We start from the raw sequence: 12,879 nt of genomic DNA, 5'->3' as shown, positions 1-12,879 counted from the left end.
GGCAGGAAACTTAGGCCCTGAATGCCATCTCATCCTCTCTTTGCCCCAGGGCAACAGTTAAGGTATGAGAGTCCCCGTCCCCCCCCCCAAAAAAAACGTTTAACACCCCTTCCATGCCAATTGTGGTTCTGATGGTGCTAGGTACAATTTTTACAGTTGCGATATGTTTTATGTTCTTTTAATTCTGTTGGAAGCCACCCAGAGTGGCTGGAGAAACCCAGCCAGATGGGCAGGGTATAAATAATAAATTATTATTATTACTACTTCAAGAAAAGGGAGAGCTCAGACCCATACCACCCCTAACGCAACTGGTGAGGGGGTGGGTCTTGAAGCTCCTTGTGGTTGGGACAAATTATTTCCATTCCCTTCTCAGTGTTCGACATCTGCATACCCACCCACCCCCACTTCCAAATATAGTCTTGCAAAGCTATGGAATCTTTACTATCTGTAGTGATTTCCCCTCCCCTGTGGACTCCCAGCAGATGAGCCACTTCCCTAATAGACAGAAAGACAGACAGACAATTGCAAAGCTAATTCTACTACAGATTCTCCTTATCATGGACTCTGATTCAGACAGCTCCTTTAAGGGTGACAGATGTTTGCTTTCAGGTCCACTACACTCCAAACCCCATCCCTTCCCAAAGGCAGCTTATCAGACAGCCCAGGAGGTTTTCAATTTTGGCAGCAGAAGAGATGGGAATACAAATGCTCCATCGTGTGCATGGAGCAGGTCACATTGCTTTCTGGATCACAGCCATTATGCTGAAAATGCAGCTGGTAAACAAATCACAATGATATGTTGCTGAGAAAAGCATCAGCACAGGATACCAGTACAATGCACACAATACCATGGTTATCAGAGGTTGGCCCCCAAAATCAGAAGTTCATGCTGCATCTGTGTTTCAAAATACCTTCAGAACACCTAAGGGCTAGAAAGGCACACCATTTTCACAGAAAGCATGGAAGGGGAGCACAGCCTCCAGGTGTTCTCAAGAGACAACACATGGTCACAATGAACACCCTCAAAACTTCCACCCCCCTGTCTTGACCCCACAGAACTCCTGCTCCTTTCTTGTTCCTATAACCCAATTCCTTGCCAAGAATGCCCTACAAGGAACAATGAAAATGGACAAAAAGCAAAGGAAGCATGTTCATTCACATTTCCACAATGACATGCTCTCTTCCCAAATCAACAATGTACTGTATGTTTTTATATTGTTGTAAACTGCTATGATACAGTGGTATGAAAATATTTTTTATTAAAAAAAAACACAAATAAATAATAAAATCAGAACTGGGACTTTTCCTAGAAAGTAAACCCAAGCCTGTCTGTACTATTTCAAACACTTACTTGGCCAGAGTCTCTGGCTTGATGAGGATATTGAAGTAAGTCTTCTTCAACTGCTCAGTTATCATTTCAAAAACTTCTGGAGTAAAACTGAAGTCTGCTAGGTGGTCAATGATGAGTTGAAACAGCAGCTGGGAGAGAGAAGTAAAATGCTGATTCCCTAGAGCAGTAGACTAAATAGGATCATTTTCCCAAAAGGAACCCAAAGGAAAAAATCCCGTCAACACTTACAGGAAGCTTGTGATTGAATCCTTTTACGCGAATGATCAGTCCATGCTCTCCAGCTACCAGCTTGTATTCCAACTGAGCAACATCCGCCTCATAAGCAGGCTCAGCAAGGTTGTGTGCGAGGATGTTTACAAATGTATCAAAGAGCACAATGCTGCATACAGTAATTTTTTTGACGGGAAACAAAAGTAATAATGTGAATGAGAGTCCTTTATGGAAAGGCTCTGTGAAATTATACCACTCATTCAAAAGACGAATGTCACTCATTAAATTAACTTATATAGGAGTATACAATCCCAGACCCTTTTAGACATTTACCTGCATACTAGACATTATGGTTTATGCAATCAAACACAGCATTTGTTGTTTTATCATCACCCACCACCTAGTATTCCATGTTTATTAGTAACAGGGATGCTCTGAAGCACCACAGATCCTTAGCCAGAGGATGTCGAACTAAGTAGAGTCTATTAGTTAAATGTTTTAAGTTCCTTTAAAATGCTTGTTACAGCAGAAAAGTAAGCTAACCAAAAGGACAGACAAAAAGACTGCAACCCTTACTTCTCGGCAGACTTCTGGATCAGCGGTGAGATTAGATGGAAACGGATATAAGCTGAAAGAAATGGTTATAATGAGCTATAGCAAACAATGGAGAGCTTTCGTCAGGCCGTTATTTCTCTTTGGGACCTCCTGACCTATGGTTCCCAATCTCTTTTAAACAGATGATTAGACCTACCCACTGCTGATTAAATACAATGAAATCTAAAGGGCATGCTAATATACAGCCAGAAAGCTTTTGATTGGCAAGTAGCCTCTCTGAACAGTGAAAAGCAAGGGGGTCTATATGTTGCTGGATAGAAGAAACACAGCTTCCTACCCAGTACAGGAAGGGTGAGTCAGCACCTCTGCCACTGGCTAGCAGAAGGCAGCTGTAGAACAGTGCCATTCCACAGATCAGTGACTGAAACAATGCCCAAAAATTCCCAACCATGGTAACCAACCACCCCAAGTCCAAACACAATGCTTAGATTAACCACTGAAATGTTTCACATCTTCATTTTCTAAAACTCCAGGCACCAACAAGCTAAGCTATGTAGAGCCAGCAAAATGAAAATAACTGGTGCTTTATGATGCCAATATACTGCCTTGTCTAGTCAAAAGAAAGGATGGAGAGCCTGTGGTCCTCTAGATACTGGTGGACTACAATTCCCATCATTGCTGACCACTGGCCATATTGGCTGGGCTGATAGGGTTTGGATTCTAACAACATCTTGATAGCGACAGGTTCACTACTATTGGTGCAAAGGCTGCTACTGTTTGATTAAAAATGTATATACAAACACAGAAATTCATTTCAGGAGAAGGATCTTGGCACAAGGATGCATGGACATGTTATTTAATTTTTTATCCAGATGTTCTAAAGTTGCATCTGGATTCAGTGTAAGAACGTGTGTCTGCCTTAAAACAAAAACAAATAAATAATTTCAAAATAAGCTATATGAAAAGCCCCAAGGAGTGCGGTCTGGAATGCCTTGTGTTTTGTAACTTAGACGTGTATTAACAAGTTTCATTAAGAGACCTATAAAGGTGTTACCTTTAGGGATTTTGAATTTATCATCTTTCTTGTACCACAAGCAGCCTTGTTGGGTGCTCAGTATACTGACTGGATATTCTGTCTGTGAGCAGTCAGGAGCCTTCAGAGCAAAATCAGTTGCTAAAATTAAGAAGAAGGAGTTACTGTTGTTGCACACCCACATGTCAATGTAACAGGTACATATCAATCTCAAATAAATTATGCAAACTGTATGCTTAAGTGTCAAAGCATCACTGTAAGGATTGAAATGTTACTAGCCTAACAGTTATTTATGGTCTGCTGCACAAATGGATTGCTGATCTGATGCAGCAACAAAAAATTCTGATTCTGCTATATAACGCTCCCTACCAGTGCTTTCCCCCTAGAAAAATAGGTGCCAGTACTCACCATGAAGTTGTTACAGTAAGTGCCACACTTTTTAACAACAAAAAAAGAGATGCCGGTACTGCATACCCTCAAGTATCCCCTTTTTTGAGATACAACATGACAGAAACTCATCTACATAAATCTGTTGAATTCACTTGTAACTGAAGAGGCAGCCTTCGTTTAGAAAACCTAGGACAGCTTATTTAACAACATGTAAGCAAAATAATCTAGTCACATTCAACCCTATTTTAGGCATGTATGAAGTCATAATTCACTCACCAATATATCTGTTTTCTTCTGGTGGGTGCAAGTCTGGATTTAATGCAAAGTCACAGGCCCACATATCACTCCAGTATTGATCAATATCTGAAAAAATGATAAAAGCAGACAAACTTGGTACAACTGAAGCCAATGAAGATGTTCTACTTAGCTGCAGAAAGTTGTATTGACAGGGCACACAGCTCCTATCCTCTGCTTCTCTAATGCGCACACCAGATTTCCACATTGTAGCAGCAGCAAGGAACTCTTACACCTGATCTAGACATAATCCTTCACCATTCATAGATCCAACATGTTATACTTTGCTAACCATGACAGAAGTGTCATCTTCTCACTGCCCTCCAACTCACATCATACCTAACCATTGGTCAGACTGGCTGGGACTGGTGGGAGCCAGAATTCACAAACATCTGGAGGGCCACAAGTTCACCACCCCTGGCACTGAGGTTCTTTAATTATTAGGAGACTTAGTGGCTTATAGGCCAACCTCACTCCAACATAACGCAATGCAGTTCCTTCCATAGCCTCCCTCCACCTCTGGAATTCCTTTGAGGAAGACTCAAAGTTGTTGTACCTTCAACACCGTAGTGTGTACCAAACCACTTCTCCTTCAGCTGACACTGAGCTTCATGGGCAGCAGAAAGCAGAATAAGGTTGGCTCGCTGAGGTGTCAGCTGGTTAAGAGCTTCAGCAATGATCTGCAAAGATGAAGGATTCAAATATATTCTTATGTGTTCCTATTTGTGCAAAATTAAGGAGTTTTATTCTACTACTACTTTGTAAGCAGAGCATGAAGGACTGAAAACAAGATTCCCTAATTGGTAGAACTGGTTTCTTAATCATCTCATCTAGTAAGAAGCAAGACCTAAAGAGTGCACTTACTTCTGGTTTGTATTCAAAAAGAAGTTGGTCTCCTGTCAGAATGTCCTCCTTTGGAAACAGCTGCATATTCTCACAAATACTTTCAACATATTCAACTGGGTCAGTCTGTAAAACCAACAGTTATATTTCACTATCTGATCATTTGAACATTCCCCTCCCCCTTAACCGTACTTCTGGTTAAGCTTAGGGGTGAATCCAGGTCATCAGTTTCCCCACACAATTATGCACTGACTTTTGCAGTTGTTTTGTGCCAAGAATCAAGTGGAACTAGTGAAGAATCCTAGATTTCGGCTGCTTTCCAAACGTGCATTAGCAAAAATCAATGTAGATTTTGGACAAGGACAGGAAAGAAAACTTGTTCCTTGAAATCCCCATTGGACTCATTAAGAATCAAAGTTAAGAAAAAGAAGGTAAGAGTTTCATTCATGTTGAAAAAAGCTATTCATTTGAATGGCTTCTAAACAGGGCTCCAAACTCAAGTTCTTAGCTCTAAAGATTGAAGACGCACATCTTCAAAAGCAGAAAGTCATCACAAATCATGATTGTTTCAAAAGCATCTCAGTAAAATAATCCCATATTATTAAAATTAGCAATGAGCCTACTATAGTCACCACAATTATATTCCCAGTCATTATTAGTTAACTTAAGCCAAGGTAAAATGATGGGCTATAAAATGGTGTTTGAAAATATTCAAGGTTGAGGAAATACCTGTTCTTGATAATGAAATTCATTAGCTTCAATCTTCTGGATTTCTTCCCAAATTCTGTGGAGGATAACATATGTTTCTCAATAAATCAGTCATATTTGTCAAGAAAGGAACCATTTCCAGAAACAAGGTTTCACAACAAACATTCCAAAAGATTCCTTCACCACATGGGGTTGGACTAGATGACCCTTATGGTACCTTCCAACTTTACAATTATATGATTCTAAGGCTATTTCTCAGCAGTCTGACCAACAGGCCAGAGGAAACATTTTGTCATTTCCCATCTTAACATGGGACTGAGGACTGACCCCATTTCCTTTTGCAGCTCTTTAAAAAGATTCATTCTGCTGCTACCACCTCCTAGGTCAGAGGCTGCCTTACTGGTTTCCTATTAGTAAAGAATTACAAATGAATTGTTTTGATATATCAATACTGAGGTTTTATTATGTATCTCTTATGAAACTGTTCCGTATTGTTTTTATTAGGAAGATGACATGGATAACAATGTACTCTTTATGTATTTATAAATTTTTGAGAACCACTTTGAAATGAATTTATATAGAAAAGCAGTATATATAGTAACTAATAATACGTCACATAGAGAGAACATTTCAGGATAGTGAATATTCCCCTAAACCAGAGTTTTCCAAACACTGTGTTGCGACACGTTAGTGTGTTGACTGCTATGTGTAGGTGTGTCATGTGAACGCTCCCCCCCGAGGCTGGAAATGGGTTTGTTTAACCTCTGGTTTGCTAGTAAGACTGAATTACTGTGTTGTGAAATGATGCATGTCTAAAAAGTGTGTCACCAACATGAAAAGTTTGGAAAGCTCTGCCCTAAACCAATTCTTAAATTGTCAACCACCTTAATAGCTAATTTTCCTTGCTTTTTCACGGGGTTGACATTTTAGAGTGACTTCCAATTCCTCCAGTTCTTTTTAACAGCCGTTTCCTCCCACCTGCTCCTTCTGCTCACATTTAGGAATAAAAGAAGTTCAATAACACTGACTGCTCACTAGAATCAGGCCTTAGTTACCTTTGCTCTGGTCCTGTCTGCTGCAACATTTTCAAATACTGGAATACGACATGAACAACCTGAAAATGGAAACAAAGCAGATTCAGGTACAGTATCTGTCGTCTGCAATAAGCAAGAACAACAAACACTTCAAGCTGAGCTCAAATTTACCTCATAGACATGATTGTAACCTTCATCTGTCAGAGTCACACAAATACTGAAGACAGAGTATGTAGAGTTCTGCTCAAATCCTGTCTCACCGTTTCCTCCATACAATGCAAGAGCCCAGAATCTATCAGAAAACATTAACACATCAAAGTTAGAGCTATTGATACCGATTTCCAATATATTTCTGGCTTTGTGCAAGAGGAAGCTTTGCCACCCCTGCTTTAGCATGCAGAACAAATGACATATTTCAACTAATAACCAAGGCAGAGGTAAGCAGCAATGTAGTCCAATCTATGTGAGTAAAGATTTTGCTTGCCCCAATGGAATAGGGAGTTACCAAATTCTGATTTTTCCATCTCCTCACATGATGGAATCACAATATAAGCAAGGGGTAGGCAGTCTGGAGAAACTTTTCAAAATACTCATGTCAAGTCTATCCAATGTTTATGTTGCACAATATTTGAGTTATAACAAATATATGTTGAACTTGGTCACTAACTAAGCTGACATGTTTCTCAACTGTCTGCATTACAGAAGTAATACAAAGGCACATGGCACATATATCTTTTAAATGTGTCAAGTAACTATTAAAACTATTATAATTGATTTTTTTCATACATACTTTTTTCTAAGGAATGAAAGCACACTGCCTTTGCCTTCATGTCCAACCAGCCATGAAATATAGTGAAGAGGTTTGACCCTGAAAAAAGAGGAGAAAGTTTAAAAATGGAGGTCATAAAACATGCCTTGAAAATATTGGTTTCCAGCCATTATACAAATTAGCAAGTAAAATAAGCATATCCAAAATGCTGGGATTTAGTGATGATCACATTACAAACTACTACAGCTACCATAAACTATGTGTGGTATTCAGTGGTGCCTGTCTGCTGACAGAAAGGAATCCATCAACAGAACAAGGAAGGGGCCAACTTTTGACAATCGTCTGCTGTACCCACCCAAATCTGCTCAGGATTCCCCCAACCTTCTAGAGCAGATTTAGAGGGAGCACAGACCACTGCAAAGGGATTATCTAAAATTGCCTCCCTGCACATTTTGCTGATGGAGCCCCTTCTATCAGCAGACAGCCACTAGTGGCTGCTTTTTCTTTTATCAACAATTTAATTTGTTCAACTAACTCAGTTTCCTGGTACCCACATGAAAGGGTTCCACCATAACAAGAGTTTAAAATTTACCTGTAATGTTGTTCTTGTGGAGGAAGAGCCCAAGTGATATTTAAAGAGTGTGTTTTTCTGATTGGAACAACTAAAAATAAAGAAATGTTTACTGTAAAATGTAAAAACATGATTATCTGCCTTCATCAACTTTCTCATAATAATTTCTCTCAAAAACAAAAATGCAAAGAGCAGTATTTTAAACTCTCAAAGTTACAAAGTTTAGAATGCAATACATATTCTTAATCGTTAGCACTATAGGAATTACTCATACCAATTACTCACCTCTGTAAAGTTTCTGAAAATCAGGTGTGTCAAAAGGTTCTGTCAGGTGGCTAAAATCTGGTCTTGGAAAATCACTTTAAGAACAAAAGAAAATAAGTTATGCATCATTGTCCTAATTCAGTTAGGATGATCCCCAAATCACATCACAATCCTGTGTATCAATGACTAATCTGGATATATCCTTCTGTACCCAGCACTCATTGCAGGAACAGTACCAATTCCAGGGACTGGTTCCTCATGTGTTGCAACAGGTGATTATTGTGTTGTATGTCTGGTAGAAAACTATGAACCAGTATCTACAGATTGGGATTAACATGCTCATTAAAAATATCACCATATTTTTCCATGTATAAGACATCCCCACGTATAAGATGAAATCAATATTTTAGACATCAAACAGAACAACTTTGTTATTTTATTAAATATTCAAAGCACCGGCACTGGCATAGCAACCCCCCACCAAATTTGTTCTAAGCATTCATTCTGTACGTGAGAAGAGGAGACCCAAGTCCTAAAGTAGGTTTCAACTAATGACTTCTGATAGTGGAAGTCATGCACAAGGGCTTATGCTTGCGCAATGGGGCTTCCCTACCCGCTCCCTGCGAACACCCCTCAAAATTGGTTCTGAGAGTCAGGAGAGCACCCACATCAGTGCATGGGTCTAACATTAAATTGCAAGCCATTAAATCAGCAAAAGCTATTCTGAAATTTGCTGCTTGTAAAGGTGGAAATCTGGTTAACCCAGTTCTATCTGTTTATAAAGCAAAATCAATGGCCCACATTTTATACAGCGCAGAGGTTTGGGGTACCTCAAAGGTTTCCGGCCTGGAACCCCCACAGAATTATTTTTAAGAGCCCTTTTAGGCCTACTCAAAGATGCACAATCCACCATGGTTAGGCTGGAAACTTGTATGTTGAGCAGAGAGCCAAATAGAAAAAAGAATCCTCTGCTACTGGTTCAAAATCCAACAGATGGACAACGCTAGGTTACCAAAAAAATGCCTGATTGAGCCTGTGAATGGATTACCCTTTAAAAACTGGATACATCATGCTGCCCAACTGATGGGCAAATATGACCTCTCAGTGACCGAGCTCAAAGAACTTGCCCTACATTCTCAGAAAAATATTTTTAAACGGACCAAAAGGACAGCGGCTGCTAAAAACGACTTAAACTCCATGTACTATTCACATGCGCCCCATTATATTTTAAACTTAGAGAGGCCCATGAACATACATGTACATTTTACTTCAATGAATTGATTTTTGTACAACTCCGGAAAGCTTTTACAGAGTTACAATTAAATACAATAAACTCTGCCTATAGAGATGGGAGACATAGAGGCATGCCAATAAATGAACGTGTTTGTATTAGGGGATGCCCTGAATTAGAGGACCTTACGCATTATATCTTACGCGGCCCTTATATAATGAAGCAAGAGAACGGTTTTTGACACCTATATTGAAAAGGTCCCCTGGCCAGAATCCTTCTGGCATGATTCTTTATCCTTGCAGACATAGATAAGTATGTGAGCTGGCATGTAGCACTTTTTGCAACTGCCACCAGGAAAATTTGAAAAAATTATATAGCCGAGATAGCTATCAACTGTAAAGGAGATGAATTTATTTGACCCCATCTACACTAAGCTGTAGGGACGCGGGTGGCACTGTGGGTTAAACCACAGAGCCTAGGGTTTGCTGATCAGAAGGTTGGAGGTTCGAATCCCCGCGACGGGGTAAGTTCATGTTGCTCGGTCCCAGCTCCTGCCCACCTAGCAGTTCGAAAGCACGTCAAACTCCAAGTAGATAAATAGGTACCGCTCCGGCGGGAAGGTAAACGGCGTTTCCGTGCACTGCTCTGGTTCACCAGAAGTGGCTTTGTCATGCTGGCCACATGACCCGGAAGCTGTACGCCGGCTCCCTCGGCCAGTAACGTAAGATGAGCGCCACAACCCTAGAGTCAGACATGACTGGACCTAATGGTCAGGGGTCCCTTTACCTTTACCTTACACCAAGCTGTATCTTTCTCACTAAACTTTGTACATAATTGTCTATTGTATTTTTTAATATTACTTTTAATATATTAGTGGCCCCGCGGTGATTTTAGCCTATAAATTTTATTGTCTAATGTTTCAACTTGTATATTAAGGAGTTTCTATAGCTATAGGTCATGTTTTGACAATGTAAATGTTTTAGGTTTTTGTATCAAACTAGTATATATTTTATTGAATGACACTGTATACATTGCAGCAGCCTTTGGCTATAAGCAATAAACTTGACTGACTGACAGTACATGGGAGGATGAGGGGGTGAATCATTCCATCTGGCCAGTCAAACTATCACCTTAGCATGCTTGTTCAACTCCCCCAACCCCCAGTCAGGCGTGCTATTCCTTTAAGTCAACACCACACAGCAACATACTCTATATAAATTATGCCACCAATTTGGTTTTTATAATTAAAAAGCAGTAACAGGCAATGACGTGGAAAGAAAAAGAAGAAGCAGTGCTGGAAAGAAAGGGAAAGGGTAAGAAACAGGGGAAATCGAGGGATGAACAGGTGAAATCTTATTTGTGGTCTTCTCATATGACTTGAATGCAAAACTATGCATATAATTCTTACTTACACATCTTACTTATGACAAAAATGGTAGAGGGGAAAAGATTCTTACTTATTTGGGATCTCTGAGAAGATTTCAATCACCCATTTTTCCAGAGTATCCAAAGTTTCTAGGGAGGAAGGGAGAGAGAAAAGGCTCAACAGCCAACTCACTGAAGAAGAAAGGCTTGTTCTCATTAAAACAAAGGTAAGCTGGAGAACCTGTTCATTCTCAAGAACCTAATCAGCTAATTAAAGAAGAAGTGCAAACATTATAAAGTCTGTAGGCCCAAAGGCTCAATTCTCTCAGTATACCTAAACTGCACATGCATTTGGCACTTGGATTATTATCAGGCATATGTGGCAGCTGAGCTTGCATTCTTACAACCTCCCAAGCTGGTTGTATCAGTTAAAACTAATACACAACAAAATTACGGCTGGTCTACATGATATGGGCCACACCTAAAAGCTATCTGAAACAGCCTTCATGTTAGATGCTTCTGGCAGCATAGAAATATTCCTTGTGACAGCAGCCACATTTAAAGAAGCATCAATGTAGGAGACGTGTATGTACAGATTGGCCCCTTAGGGCAGGGTTGGGAAGGGAGGGGCAGGTTTTCCACCTTACTGAGAAAAAGACATCATTAAAATGTCAGTAATGGCAAACAGAGAAAATTCACATACCAAGTCTGTGTTAAACTCAGAAAAGACCATATTTGGCTTCAAGAAAATTTATTTCACTTTTTAAACAAGGGTATGATTTATCTAATATTTAGATAAATAAGGACCAAAAAGAGGGTTAAGTAATGCAACTAATGAAGCTTATATGAATTGCTAGGTCCAAAATATAAGACTCTATTTTAAAAAGTGACCAGACTTTCCTCTGAAAAAGAACACCTATTTCATCAAGATGAACTCAATATTTAAATTCAGAAGTATAAGATTGAAAATATTTAGCTAGATACATCTAGTTTTGTTTTTAATTTTAGTGCAGGCCTATGCATGGCTAATCAGAAATATGTCCTGATTCAGTGTGGCATTGTACACAATAGCAATCTTGCACGTTTTCCTGAGCACGAGCCCCACTGTATTCAACAGGACTTACTTCTGACTAGAAATGTTAACTATTGTGGCATTCTTTACATTACAAGCAGATGCAGAAGTTTTTATAGCTCTTGAAAGACAATAATCAATGCAGTGTATCACAGTTTGCACCTGTAGCTTCAAATTAAGATGTTACCTTTAGATTGCACAACTAAAGTCATATAGTGAGCTGAGTAATAGCGCTGCCAGAATTCCCTCAGCCTGGTATAAGTATCAATGTCATTTTGCTTCGGCTCATGTTTCAGCGTGTCTGCATTACCTGTAAATAATGTTTAAAACCAAGGTTGCTTATCATTAAACATTCTTATGCTTTTGATCCAAAGGCTTAACATGGTTCTGCTCTGCTAGTAACAAAAGTAGTTACAAAAGTAACGACTAGGAATTCAAAGGTGAAAAATGTTTTCCCCACTGCCTCCAAATTAGTTATAATTAAAACTAATAGTTCTCATAGCAAAAGTCATTAAAAACATACTGTGCATTAAAAGAGTAATATACCATATATGTATTTTGTCTGAGATCTATTCCTGTTACCCAGCTCATTGTTGTCAGTCCACGTTTTTCCTCCTTCTCTCCACTTGCTGAAAAATAAATTTTAAGCTGCAACAAAGTGGTAGCCCCCTCATCTTGCTATCCTTCCTCTTGCCTGCGTGCCCACTATGTGCCTTCCTTCCTCCCTGCCCACAGCTTGGAACAAGCTGTGCAGAACATCAACACATATGCACTTATGGCGGGACTCAAAGAGAATTGGTATGAGAAAGGACAGGAAATCTCTGCAACACCCACATCCGAGGTTCAGGATAATCTGCATGTGAACAGCTTGTGGGAAACAAGTTATATCATCTTCTCAGTGTACTACACTAGCTTGGCCACATGTGTTCTCTATCACCATACAAGATCCAACAGGTTCTCTGTGCCATCGATGACTAGCCTGCAGGCCACACCTGGCCCACGAACTCACAGGAAGGAGATGAAAGTGCTCTGCCCAAACTTCAGAAAGAAATCTAAGGAGCAAGTAGTGTTTCTATCTCTGCACTAAGATCAGGAGAGAGAGAAAACTCCAGCTATTCTTTAGAGACCTTCCTTGAAGACCAACCAGAGGGAACTTTACTTTACCTTTGAGCTAAAACTAGTAGCAGCC

The 12,879-nt window shown here is 39.7% G+C and overlaps 1 protein-coding gene across 1 annotated transcript in view; it reads right to left on the bottom strand.

The window, feature by feature from the left end:
- The window catches only part of NRDC (nardilysin convertase), a 30,942-nt gene that overhangs the window by 9,906 nt on the left and 8,157 nt on the right, over nucleotides 1-12,879 (bottom strand). The window contains exons 7-21 of the mRNA XM_033152149.1: nucleotides 11,878-12,000; nucleotides 10,711-10,768; nucleotides 8,044-8,117; nucleotides 7,780-7,849; nucleotides 7,209-7,286; nucleotides 6,590-6,710; nucleotides 6,440-6,498; nucleotides 5,406-5,460; nucleotides 4,698-4,802; nucleotides 4,390-4,513; nucleotides 3,816-3,902; nucleotides 3,171-3,290; nucleotides 2,138-2,189; nucleotides 1,580-1,730; nucleotides 1,352-1,479 (exon numbers count right to left, since the gene is read on the bottom strand). Of these exons, the coding sequence (XP_033008040.1) occupies nucleotides 1,352-1,479; nucleotides 1,580-1,730; nucleotides 2,138-2,189; nucleotides 3,171-3,290; nucleotides 3,816-3,902; nucleotides 4,390-4,513; nucleotides 4,698-4,802; nucleotides 5,406-5,460; nucleotides 6,440-6,498; nucleotides 6,590-6,710; nucleotides 7,209-7,286; nucleotides 7,780-7,849; nucleotides 8,044-8,117; nucleotides 10,711-10,768; nucleotides 11,878-12,000 (1,405 nt within the window). The remainder of the gene's footprint in view (nucleotides 1-1,351; nucleotides 1,480-1,579; nucleotides 1,731-2,137; nucleotides 2,190-3,170; nucleotides 3,291-3,815; nucleotides 3,903-4,389; nucleotides 4,514-4,697; nucleotides 4,803-5,405; nucleotides 5,461-6,439; nucleotides 6,499-6,589; nucleotides 6,711-7,208; nucleotides 7,287-7,779; nucleotides 7,850-8,043; nucleotides 8,118-10,710; nucleotides 10,769-11,877; nucleotides 12,001-12,879) is intronic.

The sequence above is a fragment of the Lacerta agilis genome, chromosome 6 (assembly GCF_009819535.1).
Source record: "Lacerta agilis isolate rLacAgi1 chromosome 6, rLacAgi1.pri, whole genome shotgun sequence".
NCBI classification, from domain to species: Eukaryota; Metazoa; Chordata; class Lepidosauria; order Squamata; family Lacertidae; genus Lacerta; species Lacerta agilis.
The sequence above is the reverse complement of the archived record's forward strand: the minus strand, read 5'-3'. Positions and strand labels throughout refer to the sequence as shown.